At 38.5% G+C, this 17,298-nt stretch overlaps 1 protein-coding gene across 18 annotated transcripts in view; it reads left to right on the plus strand.

The window, feature by feature from the left end:
- srcin1a (SRC kinase signaling inhibitor 1a) overlaps nt 1-17,298 on the plus strand; it is a 112,634-nt gene that overhangs the window by 88,755 nt on the left and 6,581 nt on the right. For 17 of the 18 annotated variants that reach the window (XM_008415870.2, XM_008415872.2, XM_008415873.2 and 14 more), the window contains 9 exons: nt 1,665-1,840; nt 2,708-2,838; nt 3,139-3,286; nt 4,228-4,534; nt 5,786-6,047; nt 6,153-6,292; nt 6,428-6,580; nt 8,362-9,195; nt 12,100-12,234. In XM_008415870.2, the coding sequence (XP_008414092.1) occupies nt 1,665-1,840; nt 2,708-2,838; nt 3,139-3,286; nt 4,228-4,534; nt 5,786-6,047; nt 6,153-6,292; nt 6,428-6,580; nt 8,362-9,195; nt 12,100-12,234 (2,286 nt within the window). The remainder of the gene's footprint in view (nt 1-1,664; nt 1,841-2,707; nt 2,839-3,138; nt 3,287-4,227; nt 4,535-5,785; nt 6,048-6,152; nt 6,293-6,427; nt 6,581-8,361; nt 9,196-12,099; nt 12,235-17,298) is intronic. The other variant, XM_008415877.2, reaches the window with a different exon arrangement.

Below are 17,298 nucleotides of genomic sequence, written 5' to 3' on the forward strand. Positions count from 1 at the left end.
TCACCTTCAGGCTGTTCAGGCTCAAAAATCCTCTTAATGAGGCCTTATTAAAGCCTACAAAGATGATTGGACTAAATTTTTTTCTGCTATTAAAATTTCTTTAATGAACTGAAACATTTTTAAAAAATTAGGTCTTATCATAGGATTCATTTTCTGAAGTTGTCAGTGTGAGATCATGTTGTTACTATAAAAATTAATGAATTTTAAGACTTTGTACTCATGTTTCCCATATTGCCAATAGTTATGGAGCTACTGCAGTATGCAGGCGGCTTTCAGTTTTTTATGTTCACTTCAGTACTACCTATTGTAAATACCACCTGCAAGAAACTTTGCTGCAGTGCACATTAGGGGTATTCCATTTTGCTTGGACTGCAGTGGTACAATATCGAAGCTAAGTTTGTAGTTTGTAGTGTTCTGAAGCGATTCGGACAGATTGGTTTGATTGGTGTATTTGCAGAGGAAATAAAGAAAAAAGGGACTAAGAGGCACTGAGTGTTTCAGAGCTGCTATTTGTTTCTCCGCAATGATCAAGGATTTCTTGAAGTTGTTAAGTAGCAAAACAGCTACAGCTGTGATGTACACAGAGAGGAAAGTTTATTGTTTGCATGTATATTTGTCCGAGTATGACCTCTACACCTGGGTTACTGTTGTTGCCCAAGGCACTGGCCTTCTGCTTCAATTTTGCATGAGGCATATGAATTATACATAAAGTCAAGGAAAAGGATGAGCAGTTAAAATTTAGAGACGAGGCAGCGCACTGGAAGATTAAAAACATGTAAATGCATTAAATATTTTTACTTAAATTTTTGCTGAACTCCAGAGTATACATGAGTGCAGCTGCTGGCAGTATACAGCAGTGGGGAATACAGTGTTATTCTGCATGTTAGTGATACTGTTGTCTTGCTCAAACAGAAGGCTGATAAATTATTAATTTTTTCTGGCTTAGCAGGTGATTTCAAACCGGGGTGTTGTGTTACGTGGAGCAGACCTGCAGAATGTTGCATTTATAACACAGACAGAGAGCTCAGTTCATGCTCAAGTGATTCTGCCATGGGCATTCTTTGTTTTTCTCAGAACGTCTGAACTCAGTGTTAGGAGAAATATTTTGTGCAAATTAAAATTTAAGCAAAACAAGTGTGGAAAGTCTCAAAATTCTCAAAATAAGTGTGTACATTATTTTTTCCTCACTGCACTGATGATGTTCTCTGCAGCTGCAGAATTTATATCTTTAATGATGTCTTGTTGTTTGAAGATCAGCAACATAAACTGTTAATAATTCCAACAACTTTAACTTTGTCAACCTTTGTTAGGCTACAACAACGAACTTTGATGGAGGGAGGAGGGGTGTGTGAAGTTATGAACCACCACAGAAATGACTAAGTGGATGAAAAAAAAAGTGTTTTTTTTATTTTAAAATTAAAATTTAGAATTTTTATTAATCCCCCTTATTCTGACACCCCTAAATAAACCCAAGTGCATCTGAATACCTTCAAAATTCCCCATGTAAATAAACAGGGTCTACTGATGTAAAAGTTATTCAAAGTATAAAATTAATGCAAGGGCTGTGAATACTTCTACAAGGCACAGTCCAATACTTTGCAAGGTTTGTGAGCATTCTTGTCTTCCTGTTATGTTGATTTTAAATGTGCTTTTTTTGTGTGAAGATGGAGAACCAGGATTCAGTGCGAACTCTGCTGAAACGGACCGAGGCTGAGCTGAACGTACGCGTAGCAGATGCCCTGCGGAAGCAAGAAGATCCTTTGCAGAGACAACGCCTCCTTGTGGAGGAGGAAAGACTCAAGTACCTCAATGAAGAAGAACTCATCATTCAGCAGCTCCAGTCAGTCACCTAAGATTACTAAAACCATAAAGTAAAACAACTTACTGTCTAAATCCAAAAACTTTGTATCAATATTTTGTTCTGTAATGGAAAGTTTTTATTTTGCATTTTTATGTGGCAACAATGTGTGATTTTGTCCTCTATTCTGTTTGAAGTGTAGCAAAAGTTATACGTTAGACATGAATTGGTACGTCAGAAATGAGAAAAGTTCAGCTTTTGCAGCTTGATGAATTATAGAATGACTCGGTGATATCAAGAAATTTAACTGTAATTAAGCCCGACAATGGACAAGATGCTTATTAAGATCTGAAATACATAGCTGTCCAGTAACTAATTAGAATGACTGCAAAGATGAGAGTGAGAGCTACCTTGAGATTAAATCAACAGATATTGTAAGTTGCTTCGCTCTTATGTGTGGAATTGCTAAGCCCCTATATCACTGCACAATTCTGAATAATTGGTTGAACTCTTGGAGATCTTTGCTAATCAGTATTTGTTTTTCTTCCACACCAAATGTAGCCACCTGCTTTCATTCATTACCTACTCTGCTTTTAATAAAGGAATGCTGTTTGGCCTTGCAGTTAACATAACAGCGTTATAATTTTATATTTGCATAAAGTCTGTGCTCTTGAAGATATGATAGGTACATAATTGGCCTATTTTTTTAGTCACAATTTATGCAAATAGCTTTTCAGATACCACTGTATACTCCTTCAGTTCAGCTGTCCATAACTAGTTGATAAACAGGCTGTTTATTGGCAGCAGATTAATCGACACATTTCTGATGTGATCAAGTTTTAATTCGAATAAAACTTGATTATAAAAGAAAAATCCCTGATGCTCAACCTTCTGTTTGTTCTGTCTCAGTGACCTGGAGAAATCAGTGGAGGAGATCCAGAAGGAGTCGTCTGTCAACCACAAGCTGGTGTCAGTGCAGGAGCTGGAGGAGAAGGCTACAGTTCTGAGAAAGCTGGGAGAAACACTCACAGAGTTGAAAAGTGAGTCACGCTGGCACATCCCTCACACTGTGCACTGCACAACACAGAAAACAGTCGTCTAGTAGTCAGTTTATTTTCCACTAATTACTCACTGAGGCGCTGATAATCTTTTAGTCACCCGCAGCCAGTCTGCAATGTTTAATCGCTCTCGCATTGCTCATTGTATGAATGAACTTGCTTGACCGTTCAGTAGCTCAAAAAGTGGGACATTTAATTAACTTGAAAAGCTTTCGGTATCCTTGAGAGGTGTTTTGTAAAAGCATGCCTGTTTTGTGTCGCTCCTCTGCTTTTCTTCTACAGATCAATTCCCGAGCCTGCAGAGCAAGATGCGGGTGGTGCTGCGGGTGGAGGTGGAAGCTGTGAAATTCCTCAAAGAAGAGCCGCACAGACTAGATGCCCTGTTAAAACGCTGCAAGACTATAACTGACACCCTCGCCACAATGCGCAAGTATGAAACTGCTCTGAAGGTGGAGAACAGCACATTTGGCAGCTTTAGGCTCAGACTGAAGTGTCGAGCAAGCCGATACAGTGATGTGAAGAAGTGTTTCCCTCTTGCAGATTTCTGTGGTAGGATTGGTTAAGCCAGCTTAGTAAAGGTTTACCACTGTTTCATTCTTTCTCCATTTGTGGATAATAGCTCTCACTGTGGTTTGTTGGCATCCCAAAGGCTTAGAAATGGGTTTGTAACCCTTTTCAGACTGATAGATATTGATGACTTTGTTTCTCTTCTCTTCTTGGATTTCCTTAGATCAGAACGTAATGTGTTGCTTCTTGAGTTATTTTAACTTTCTTCTAGAAGTGATCTGACTATGGAAACCAAACCAAATAAATATGGTTAATCACAAGGATGAGTTAACTAGAGGGCAGTTATATTTACACATAGCGCAAGGTTGGATTGGACAGTTTATTTTTCCTCATTAAACAGTTTGGAGTAAGTTTTGACATCTCCCTTAAATTTGATATATTCTGTATTTAAAAAATCCACTTTGATTTGAAATATTTAAGCATGTCAAATGGCAAAATCAGAAGACTCCAAACCTTTACGGGAAAGAAGCATTCAGTAATTCTTTTTTCATGGCACTAAATGCAGATTTGAATGTATTTTATTAGGTTTCATTGATAATAATTTGTTTTGAAGAAATAACACTCCAAACTTTAAAGGGAAAGAAGCATCCAGTAATCATAAATTCCAGCTGAAAGTACTTTCAAAGCTGTTTTTATTCTCATAAAGAGTGAAGAGTGAAGGGGATTTCCTTATCAGGTTTAGTCCTGAAAAGCTTCTTAATAATCTTAATTATTCTCAGTAATAATCTTCTCACACTCAAGTTTAAAGGGAACATTTCACAGGCTTGATGAAGGATTTTTTTGTCTTCTTCCTTGTCTTGCCAGGCAAGCAAATGAAGGGGTTTGGAAAAAGCAGGACAACTTTTCTAGCCCCTCATCAAAGCACAATGACGACTTGCAAAAATTTTCGAGTTTTGACATTCCTACCAGTCCACCACTAACTATCAATGACATCGGAGGAGGTAATAGCCTGTCTAACTGGAGCCCTCACTCGAGCCTCAGCCGTGGTCTCGGAAACCCGTCCGGTCCTCATAAGGACAATCATCCTCCTATTCCTCACAAAGGCAAAGCCCTGGAGGAGCTGGAGCGGCGGGCTGCCGCTGACAAAGCTTTGTCAATGGAAGTCCGACTGGTAGGGCAATTTCTTTAATTACATTTTTCTTTATTTCTCTAAAACGCATTTCACCCCAAAAACAGTTGGTGGAAGTTGTTCCAGGAGTGTCTGCTTATCTGTGTGTCCTTTATATACCTGTGTTACTTGGTCTTTAGAGAATTTTAAAAAATGAGCAGCCATGGAGAGTTTGTTTATGGCTTAAGAATATGTGCGCTGACACTGCTATCCACATGGGATCTTGTCAGTACTCTGGCAGTAAAAAAAGTATTTACCAAATAGCTGAAACAAATAATCCACACTTTCCAATGAATAAATGAATACCTACACCAAATACCTGCACGAATTAAGGCTCCCAGAAGAATAAAACTCACACACACCTCAAAATTGCACATATATCAGGTTGACAAGAAAAAGAGGAAAAGCTTAAGGCTTCAGTGCTAATGTAAAATGTATTTGTCATGCTGTTAAAGAGAAGCACTGGTGTCAGGGAGGATAAGGAGGAAAAAGCACAAGCCGTGGCCCATAGCCCTTGGTATGTTATTTTTGTTATGTTAAGTGCAACTCAGCTTATTGTGACTTGGGGGGTTTCATCTCATGGTGATCGGTGAAAAAACATAAACCTTTTGGAATTTGAGTCTTTCTGATTGCCCCTGTCAAGATATGCACTGTGCCAATTTAAAATTATTGCACAACATGGCACACTGAGTGCTGCACAGAAAACATCCTCTTATGCTGCTGGTGGGTTAATAAAAATACTGATAGTTGTTTATGTGTGCAAAAATCCAGTCATCAATTGTAAGACTACTTTATTCGCTGTAATGCGAATAATTATTTCTCCACTTAATAATTTGAATGTTATAAATAATTCTCTACATGATTTTTTTAATCAAATGATTTAAAAAAACAACATTACTTATTTTACATCTTTTGAGAGAGGCCTTTCTCATTTCCTATGAAAATATACTTATTGGCTAAGCAAAAAAAAAGCGTCAAATTATTAAAAGTTGCTGCATGCAGTGTGCAGCTGTGACACCCATGTCCATTGTGACTGGACAGCCAAGGCAGCTCCAGCTAAAAACCTATTTGGCCAGCACTAAAATTTCAGTATCTATAGATTTGCTTTCATGCTGAAATTCAATTTTCCCAATTTGCTGGAATCCAGTAACATTTGATTGGTCTTGGAGATTTTGATAGCCATCTGGCAGTCTTAATCTGATGTGAAACAGGCCTCAGACAACACTATTATGGTTGCCATCATTCACTTTGCAGGCGGCAGAGCGGGACTGGGAGGAGAAGCGGGCCAGTCTTACACAGTACAGTGCTCAGGACATCAACCGCCTACTGGAGGAGACCCAGGCTGAGCTGATGAAGGCTATTCCAGACCTGGACTTTGCTGCCAAGCAGATCAAGCCCTCTTCCAACACACCATCAACCCAGAACCCTCAGAGTGCGGCGTCAACAACAGAGCACCGCAGTAGCAAGCCACAAAACAAGCTTTCAGCAAAAGAGGGGGGTTCCAGGCGTGGCTCTGGTAAGGCTATGACTTTCAAAAGTATGAATCACAATATTTACTGCAACCAGTTTTGTTAATTTATAAGCTTCACTGTCATGTTTTTTTTTTTTTTCACTTTTCCAGATGAGCTGACAGTACCACGATATCGCACAGAAAAACCGTCCAAGTCTCCCCCTCCTCCTCCGCCTAGACGTAGTTTCCCCTCATCTCCAGGAGTGACATCTCGCAGTGGAGAGCCATTAATTCCTGGAAAAAGCATAAAGGTACAAGAGAAAGAAACCATCAAATCAATACAGTCTTATGAAAATTAATTTGTTCATTTGCTGAATATTTTTTGTTCATTAGGACTTTGCACTTTGCTGCTTTTCATCATGTTTTAATCATTTTTGTTTTATTAGAAATCAGAATCTGAAGAGAATGACATTCAAAAGCCTCATATAAAACTGAGGAGGACCATGTCCGAAAACCCTCGCCCTGCATCGACACCCCCAACGCTCGCCTCTGGAGAGAAGGAACAAGGAGAGGAGGAAAAGATCGCTGCCGAGCTTGAGGTAAATGAAATGTGGATTGTTCATCAATTTGATTATACTTTAATCGCAATAATGTTGCTCAATCAATGGCCAAACTTCACTTTATAGCTATGAACCTGACATCCACAAAGTGCCAAGGGGCTGCAAGAGTACATACACACTCTAAGGGCATTTGCAGATACGCTCATCATCATTACCACATGTTCAAGCAGCAGGTGCCATATGTCCCTCCTGCCCCTGGCACCGAGAAAGCCCAAAGATCGCATAATGCTCAGTCGCACACATCATCACCCAGGACTCACAGATAGACAGATGGACCCTGAGAGCTGTGTGTTCTGTGTTTAAGATGGGCTGCCTGGAAACTTGATGCAACAAAGACTTAATAACACTTGATTTGGATTTGTCAGTGGTTGTTGTTTTGTTACCGTGACGTTCTTTTAACCTCCGTTTTGCCTCCCTAGCTGTTCGAGAGAGCCCCAGTAAGGCTCTCTCGCCCTACTTCACTTTTCGTCCCCGTTAGTCCACACATCAGGAAAAACACTTCCCCCTCCAGGCTAGCCGTGTCGCCTCTTGAGGCCTCTGAGGTAACACGCTGGCTGGCCATGAACAGTCTGGATTGTTCCCCCATGTCTCTTTTACTTCTTAACTACCTTCACTGTAACTACTGCTCAGTTTTTGACCACATGCTCTTTTAGCCTTCTTGGCTTAAGCCTCATGGTCACACAACTGCTGCTGATTTACTTTCGACATTCATGCGCAAACAAGAAATCCTGAAAACATTTTGCACAAGCTTTACACTCATTAGAGGGTTAAACTGATAATTATTATGTGTGACTGTGCACTAATTGTATCTACCAGACTGTCATAATTTATCGCAAGATATCGCGAATAAATGTGTGTCAAAACATTATTATTCCTAACTCAAGTCTAAAGTGGATGAATTGTGATGAAAACAAGAGGATAATTGCTACCTTAAACTTGCAAAAGCTTTTGTTCAGATCCGATTAAATACCTGGAAAACTTTTAAGCAATGATCCAAATTTTGGTAAATTTTTAAATTCAGTGTTTTTCAGATCCACTGTGTTCTCTAAAACGCTGAATTTCCTGATTGAAGGACAAATAAAGAATTAATATTATGATTAATTCTGCTTTGAGATTTATAACTCATCATAATTGGCTCTATATAGCTCTTTGTGTGTTCAGGTTGTGAAATTTTATGTCAATAAAGTGGGTCGTACCATGTACTGACAAAAATGGTTTTCAATAAGATTGGCACTAGCAAACTTATTGAAACAGTCACTTCATATTGGAAAAATCCAATTAAAGGTTGAAATTTTCTAAAAGTTTCAGTGTGACAGCATACCAAATACAATAAAAAACACAATTATTTTATAACTGTTTCAGACATTTCTACTTTTGGTGTTGATACGTTTGGAAAGAATGTGCAGAAAATCCATGGCATTTAGACACCCAGTTGAGGAAGCAGAGAACAAAAAGTAAAACCTGAATTATATTCAAAGGAATGGAGGCATAATTTTCCTTATGGGATCATCAACCTGCTACATTTAGTATTATTGGATTGAGAGCAAATGAACCTATCCTGTTTCCTACCTTTTTCCCTTGCATGTGATTTTTGTAATTAGGTCCCAAACCTATTTGTGCATGTATGCTAATTATAAATGCATACATATGCATAGGTTGTCATATCTTTCAAGTTTGTAAAGTTTTTCTTACATTTTTTGTAGAGGTTTAACTATTTCATGTGTTTCTATTTATATATTAAGTGCTTTCTTTATTTATAGGAAAGGAACTTATCTCCAGTCCCCCACATCGTGTTGACAGAATGTTTGCCAGACTCACTCACTGCTGCAGAAAATCCTGTCAGAGATTTAGCAAATTACTCTGTACAAGATAATCCAGCACCCAATTTGTGCAATCAACTTATGGTCCACAAGAATGTGCTTTCAAGGGAAATACCTTCAGAAGAAAGCGAACGTGTTCTCAAACAAGACCAAGAAATCTCCCTGCTTCTGACAGACATGGAGATGAGATGGGTGTCTCCTCACGAAGTTCAGGAACTGAAGAGTATAGACCTTAAAACTCTAACTGTTTCAGCGCAGAATAAAGACATTTCTGAAGCACAGCTGAATGAACGGCCTGTTCTTATAGTTTTCAGGGAGGAAAAATCACTGAAAGATACATACAGACTGCTGTATTCCCTGCTAAAGTCATCCAATCCAGTTCCTAAACCGAGATTAAGATCCTCCCACCAACTCACCCAGCAACAATCCCTAATGGAGGCTCTAAGAAGAGGGATTGAAACAGGGGACGACGTGCTAAAGTTTCAGCATGCTGATGACGTCAGAATACAGCAAAGTAATTGTGATTCTAAAGGTGGCTCATCAAGTCAGAGGAGGTTGACACAGGAGGTCCGATTCAGCACCTACCAGAGGCTGGACAGTTTGGAGGAGACGATTCGAGAGCTTGAGAACACCTTAATAGAGATCAGTAGCCATCCCACGAGAGAGACGCTCTACACTGAGTCAGCCACCAGAAGTATTCCAGCACAGCATACTGGGAGTCTGATGCCAGAGACCAGGAGGCCACCAGTTCCACCCAAACCAGCATCAATTCAGGTCCATTATTTGTTGCTGCTGCTGCTGTGTACATCTGTCGCTCTGAAGTAGCATGCTCTGTTTTCCTTCTTCTCAGCAGATGACTACTGGAACTTCTCTTTCAAGCCTCTGATGTCTGCTCCCTGACTCATTCAGCATGTAATTTTATTTAAGATCAAAAATATGTACAGAGGACAGACAACAGACTCCCTGTCTTCTTCTCTGTTCTGTTCTTCAAACTGGAGCTGCTCTCCTGCTGAGCCATGCAACAGTAATTATTTCCCTTCCAATCTTCTCCGACACTTGCTCGTTTCTCCTCTCCTGTTAAATATATGCATAGGTAACGCCTGAACTTTATTATTTTTATTTTTTGCTTATGAGCCTTGCCTTGAAATCAACTTCCTTTTCCTCCTGCAAAGCAGTTAACAATACCATCATTTGAATTTTTTACCAACCTTCAGGGCATATTTTACATTTTCCTAAATTGTGCATTAAAGGGCATTGCCACTGCATGTGCAATGAGATTTTTTTTTGTACTGTTCTCACAAGGCAATGAAATACATTTGGGTTGCCTCTTTTACATAAGATTATTGAAGATTGAAGATTATTGAAGATAAAATTGTTTTGAGGGGTTATTATGCAGAGAAACCAAAGTCTGTTTCCTATTCCGTAGCCTAATATTGCTTATGACCATGCAATGAACTTCTTGTCCTCGGCTATAATGAGCAGCCACTTTTCATCTCACCTTCAGCTGACCGCAAAGCGACAAAAGCTTAGCAATTAGCAAAAGGCTTAAAGCATCCCTAGTACAGCTGTCTTCGTGCCGAGATGACTTGACAGTTTGCGTAGTATTGACTCTTGCCTGGAAAGCATCCTCCCACTGAAATACTTGACAGTCGCTGTCATAGCGAGTTTCAGCCCTCTGATGTGGAGCCATGGAGCGTTCCTACGGGAATGGCTGAGGATTACAGAGTCTTCACACATTATTTCATCACTCCAGCTTCAATCACGTTGATCATTCCAACAGAACCCTTTACCCTGTTCTGGTCCAACATGTACTGCAAACTAAATTCAGACAAGAAGTCTCCCTTCTTACTCAATTGTGGTTCACATTTCCGAAAAGAAAAACAAGTTGAACTTAACCTAACGGACAGCCAATTTACTGAGTATTAACAATTTGGCCTAGTCCATACGTAGCTGGATATGAATACATCTTTATTTGCTTTGCCTTTCATCCACTCAAAAATTCAATTTTATGTCACTGAAAACGATTATTTATAAAATCTCTGACCAAAGTGGAGATCTGAGAAAATTCTGTATTTGCGTGTGTTGAGAAATGGAGTTTTAGGGTCCCGTGCATCAGTCAGCAACCAATAATGAACCAATATATCCACACACTGTCTTTGACATGATCCCCAATTGACATTGTCTCATATTTTACTAATTTTGTATTATAATATGTTTTTTACAACAGGTGTAACCTAAATATCTGTCCACATAAATGGGCCTCCTGGCGCCATGTTTAATTCGTAACAGGAAATCAGGGTTTTGAAGGATTCTGATTGGTTGACACAGGCTTTAACTTTGTGCTACAATGCCCTTGCTGCATTTGGCATGTTTGAAATAACACACAGTGAGTTCATGTGGATGAAAACTTTTCTGAAAATGATTGAGGACGCATTTTATTTTTATTGTTTTTAAATGATCATATTAGTTTTTATAAGTGTACGGACAAGGCCTAAGATTTGTAAGGTAAGAAAACAGAGAATTGACAAAGTAAAGTGGAAGGAAAATTATACATGATTGTCAACATTTTTACAAATAATTATCTGAAAGGTCTATCATGCATTTGTATTCAGCTCACCATTAAAGCTGATGATCTTCAATAAAATCCACTAATCAATTACGATTTGAGTTGTGAAGGACACACAGGTCTATTAGGAAACATTAGTGAAAAGACACCGTCATGAATGCCAAAGAAGTCAGCAAACTGGTCAGCGATAAAATTGTGGAGAACTTTGGACGATAGCAGGGGAGGAGGGTTATTTACTAAAATTAAAGTGGGAGAGCGTGTAGACAGTAATCTATTGGTTGTGCAGAAATATGAGGTCAGCGGAAGAGTGACAATGCCACAATATAACGAAAGCCATATAGACAGATCAAAGTTTCCCATGCTTCTTAAGGAACACATCAAATATGTGGAAGAATATGTGACTAAACTAAACATAGTCGCCTAAATGCAAAATAGTGTGAAGGAAAACAAACACTGTACATCACTTTGGACATACTGGAGTAAAACACATTGATGACAGCAACATAATGTGGAGCTGCTTCAACTACAAAAGTCATGGTGGTCAGAGTTGATGGGAAGATAGATGGAGCTGTACTTTGGACGTCCACGGTGTACAAGTTTGTAGTTATGAACTGACAATGAGAAAGTTCAAGGTATTTGCAAGGCACTATAATCTTTTATCTTGTGTCTTTGTGTGCAGAAGAGGCACAGCTGGATGGAAATGTGTATTTGTTTTTGTGTTTGTTAGAGGCAGTGAATTGAGTAGCTCAGTGGGGAAGATCATTAAGCACAGAGCTTTGCGGATCTTGCTGTGAAGCTAGATCACGTAGTGTCACTTTCAGTGCTGCTTTTCTATATTCTGTTCTGTCCCATTCTCTCTTGATAGAGCGCATTTTTCAGTGAAGTGCGTTTTCTCAACTTTATACCAACTATCTTCTCAAATCTTTAAAAGGAAAAAAATCCTACTTGTCTCAGGAGACTGGTTTGCTTGATGTAGTCAAACTCTTTTCAAGTAAATCCATGTCAATGGTAAAAACAGAAGATATTGTAGAGAGGAAGTGAGCTGTATAACCAGGTGCTCCATATTTAATCGATTTTCTGTTCTGCTGTTCTCTCTCCTGTTTTTCTCTCAGGGTGGGAATAATCCCAACATTGGTAAAATTCATTCCTCAGCTGCCTCAAAGCTGAAGCACCTGCAGCAAAATAGCACAGAGAAGACTAAAAGTGGCAAGAAGGAGGATTTACAGAAGATGCAGAGCCTGCAACAGGTATTATCTGACTGTTAGCTCTGATTTTGATAAATCACGTTGAATCCACGATCTAATGGATTCATCATCTTAGTGTTGTCATAACTGCCCATAGACATTTTATTCATTTCTTTTTATAGAAGATTAGTATAATAAACCCTTCTTAAAGGCAAATTTAATGACATTGGTCTTTGCTATGTGATTTCTATACATCTTAAATAAGTCTTCAAAGTTGTTTAAGTATTAAGATTGTGGGCATCTATTTCTGGAACCCATTGTTTTCTTTTTTTCATTCACTACTCAAGAATAAATCGTTTCCATGACCATTACATCATCTCCACGCAAGTGTTGCACGTCCTCGGCATGCTTCACCCCTCAGCAAGAGAATATGACTTCATATGACAGGTTTCAGCAGGGACTGCATGAAGTTAAAACCATTTTTGGAGAATACACATAAGTTGTTTGATACCATAGACTGATGCATCAAACAGGACGCTGGACACAGAATTGGGAACAAAATGATTCAACTTTTAGCTCGTTGTCTTTTAGATTCAAGACCATCGAATAATTGGGGTGGGGAAATAATTATTATGAAGTCTCTCTTTGTAGGGATTTATATTTTAATCAGTAGAAACAGACGATTAACCAAAACTCTAGAAAAAGCACATGCTATGAAAGTTGTATATGGTCCAGTGCCACAAAAAAGTATTTTCCCCCTGATGGATTTCTTTTATTTTGAAATGATGATAATGGAAAAAGCCATCAAAACCAGCTCAGCATTGGGTGAAAAGTAATGACTCCCTAAACCCTATCACTGATTATCTCACCATTGTAACAAATTAAAGTTGCAATAACTTGCAACTTTAATTTGTTCTCATTAGCAGTTATTCAACCAAAGATATCCAGTTCAATGCATGTCACCTAGGTCTAAGTCGTAGAACTCCTTTATTTTATAGTTTGAGGATTCAATTTTTTTAGCTTATCTGAGTTTAACAGCAAGGATTATTTTAACTGTAGTATTTTCTAAAAGAGAGGTGAGTTCATGGTTTTATCAATTATGTCAAGTTATCCAGGTACTGAAGCGACAAAGGACCCCAGATCATCACCACCAGCCTGTTTCACTGTAGTTATGATGTTATTTTTATGAAATCTTGCATTAATGTTACACTAGATGCAGCTGCTACATCATGCACCCTGAGAGTCATTTTGGTAAGCCAAGTTCTCATGGCTTACCAAACACTCAGTGTTTTTTTTTTCTTGGGTTACTGGAGTTTTAAAGCCTTAAAAATGTCCTTGCAACTCTTTTCAGACTGATAGATGTCACAGGCTTTGTCTTTCATCTGCTCTTAATTTTTTTTTTTTCAATCAGTTTGTGTTCCTTTTTGATATTCTGTAGGGAATGAACAATTCAATCTGACAACTCTGAGTTGTCCAGTCATTAATTAAGCCTGAACGTGGCTGGTGAAATCAAATAAATAAATTGTGATTAACAACAGATAATTTCTTGATTTAATAAGAGAAGCAATTATATTTTCACAGAAGGCCAATTTGGTTTGGAAAGTGTTTTTCTCCTAATAGAAGTTGTTTGAATTCTGCATTTTAAATTTCTTAAGTACACTTTTTGGTCTGATTTTAAAATAGCGTTTGATCTAAAATGTTTGTGACCAAAAAAGACATTTCCATTGTTCTGTATTAAATCTTCTAGTAAAACATGACTTAGCACTTAGTGGAGAAGCCTGTAGTTTGTCACCATGTTTGTTGACAGTTCTGCTTCTTTGTTAGACTGTCTGTAGTTGCTCATTTGATGCTTTGGTTGTTTTTGTAATTGTAATGCTAAAAGGCCCTTCTAAAACCCAGACTTAATATTTTTTGGCACATGAACAAACTTACAAAAAATATTAGTTGGTTCAAATTATTATTTTCCCAAAGCACTATTAATGGACTGCTTTTAAGAGGTGAAAAAACATGAGTGCACCTTTATTTTATTTATACCCTTTTAAAACCATTTTAGATTAATGTTCTTATACTTTTGCTCAATAGTTGGCCCTACAGGGTTTTTTCTTTTTTTTTAATATTTCAACTTGTTAGCATTTAAAGAGGTGATGTAAAGTAAAGACTTGGACATAAGGATGCTAGATGGTCTCCAGAGGCTAGGAAATTAAACCGTTGAAGCATGTCGGTCGAGCAAAGCTGGGAGAAGATTCTTGCCAGTGCATGGGGGCAAGGAAAGCTTAATGTCGATGTAATTTGAAAAATAACAGAAGCAGTGAAGTGCACCTAAACCTTCATAACCTAGGGCGCTTTCAGACTCAAAAGTAAGTTTTGTAGATTGCAGAGAAATGAATGTGTTTAGCAGAGAGAGAGATTTGGGAGATGGAGAAGTAATGAGGCTTTGGTCTCCTCAGACAGAGAAGATTGGGAAGAACCTTTGCAGTGCTGAGCAATAACCGCCACTCGAGTCACTGGCAATCACAGATGATTTAATATGAAGAGGGCATCTCTCTTTCCGTCATTAAATCTTTTACATTTCTCCCCCTTTATGTCTCTTCTCCCACTTTTTCGGCATCCTGTACTCTGCAATTTATACAAGCGTCCCCTTTTTTCCTTTTCCATCACCCTCTGTCGGTTTTGTTCATTCCCTGAGATTTGAAGGCTGAGTAGATGCCTACTCTTGTCAACTGAAAGGGAAATTAATCCTATTATTTCAGAATGACACTGACACTTCACAGTCTCTTTTGTGCATAAACTGTTCAAAACAGCTATTGTGAAAGACTCTGGATGTGTGAAAGCAGTGTCCTTAGAGGGGCTTCGGACCCTCAAAGCTAATTGTCAGAGGACAAAAACCGGTGCCAAAGCAGTTTACATACTGGTTTAATACAATTTTATGGTAAAGAAAAAAAATGAGACAATTGATTTAAACTAAGAGAAGGTAAAAAAGAGGCTACTATGGCAAAATGAATTTGTAGCTTTTTATTTTATAGGTGGAGAACAGTAGGCATTGTGAAGGTAAAGTAAGGATTGTTGAGCAAAAGGTATCAGAAATCTTTCTTTTGGAAAATAAAACGCTGTATCCAGTAAACTGGCAGAGTTTTAGAGATCTAGATAGGAACTCCCTTATCCTTATTCAAACCTGAATGATTTTTATTCTCCGCATTTTTCTGATCTGTCAACCCAATCCCAAAGATAAATCTGTCAGTCAAATGTGTTTTGGTGCATGGACAAGCTGATTGTCAGCAATTCATAAAATAATACATTAGCTTGCAAACTTCCAACCAGCTTTCTACATTAACATTTTTTATTGAACTTTTCTTTTTTCCAAATTGACAAGAGCAACATGCTCTTTCCGCATCTTATTAATCCAACTAAAAACCAAAATACGTTAAAAAATCTGTCACACTTATTGGATTTTTTTGTTTCACATTGTACCTTGTATACCTTCCTGTGTGCCTTGGATATATTTATGACAAGACACAAAGTCGAATTCCTCTGAAATTGGATGCAAGTTTGTTTTTCTGCCTTCAAGCCCGATGAGGAGGACGGTGAGAGGAGTGAAAACATCTCCAGGGCTTCTTGTTAGTGAACAGTAGATCTGTTGTTTGGGGAAGCATGCCATCACAAATGTTTGAAGTTTGCTAAATGTTACTGGAACTTTAAAATGAACCATGTGCTTTTGGCCGATCAGATTGAGCTGTAATGTTTTGTTACAAACACCCCATGTGTGTTTGGCATAAAACACAGAATGAATATTTATTGAAGCCCCCTTTGCCCTGTCTTACGCAGGTTGGAGGATCTGGGATGGTGTTGGCCTTTTTCTCATTTAAAAACTCTAAACTCAATTAAAGTACAAGGCATAGTAACTATTTGCAAAAACAGAACATTTTGAATAAAAACCTGGAGGTCTCTCTTCAGAAAATTGGAAATGGGTGGTCGGTAGATCATTTGGTGATGATCCAAAACATGTAGCTGATTCAACATAGACCCAAAATCAACCTTCTGCAATGGTCATCTCATTCTCATGACCTAAATCTTTTTAGAAAGCTTGTAGGATAAGCTGGAGAGGAAATTAGATCTGGCTGACTCTGGCTAGAGTCAGCTAGAGTCTGGACTCTGGCTGATCTAGAAAGATCTTCATAGAGGAATAGTCTCCCTTTATGCTTTCAGGAGTTTTATTAAAGTTTTATTAAAGTGCCACCACTGATTTTGTTAAAAACAAATTTCTCTTAATTTCTTTCCCCCCAACTAAATAAATATGATCAAATTAACACGATGGATTTTCCAAAAATGTTCAGCGTGCGATTATTCTGCTGGAATTTTTTTAAAAAGTAAAAAAAATTTCCAGGGCTGTTGAGACATGTGGAGGCACCGAGTCTCTCTTCTCTTTGAAACCCCCCTGTCAGTGGGACTAACGCATTTCAAGCTCGAGGACCAATCAAATCAATATGCCCAACTGCTAGAGTTCAAAGCTCCTGTTTCTCCTCGTTTGCTTTGCCACAGATCAAGGAGGGCATGACAATGGCATAACTTTCATGCCTCAAACCAACCAATTCTCCGTTTGGCCTTACATGATTCCCGACAGTAAAACAGGCTAGCTGTAGGTGACGAGCATGAAGCGGGGGTAGTGGTGACATACCATCCCGTTTGGCAGGAAGCTGTGAGAGTGCGAAACAAGGAGGCAAGTCTCCTTCACAGACCAGAATAGCAGTTTGAGTCAGGTATGAGAAGAATATCTCAAGCAGAGCAATTGCAAATCTCTCAGCTGGCTATATTTCCCACAACAAAAGTCTTTGAAATGTTTTTCCCTCCTGCTTGCTCTTTTGAAAAAGTGACAAAACTTTCCTGACTAAACTTTTTTTTTTTGTGCCCCATCCATTCGGTGTATTTTGTACAGTCTGTGCCTTGCACTTACAGCATGTAAAAGGTTTCTGTCACATGCATTCACATCAGCGCCCGAGAAACAAAATCATCTTCAAAAATGTATTTCCCACAAGTTTCATTCTGTTGAAACAGTGCCATCTACTGGCCGAATCATTCATTATTTGAAATAAAATAAAGGTGTGGCTCTGCATGTTCATCCGAGTGTGTTGC

Source organism: Poecilia reticulata, linkage group LG8, assembly GCF_000633615.1.
Source record: "Poecilia reticulata strain Guanapo linkage group LG8, Guppy_female_1.0+MT, whole genome shotgun sequence".
NCBI classification, from domain to species: domain Eukaryota; kingdom Metazoa; phylum Chordata; class Actinopteri; order Cyprinodontiformes; family Poeciliidae; genus Poecilia; species Poecilia reticulata.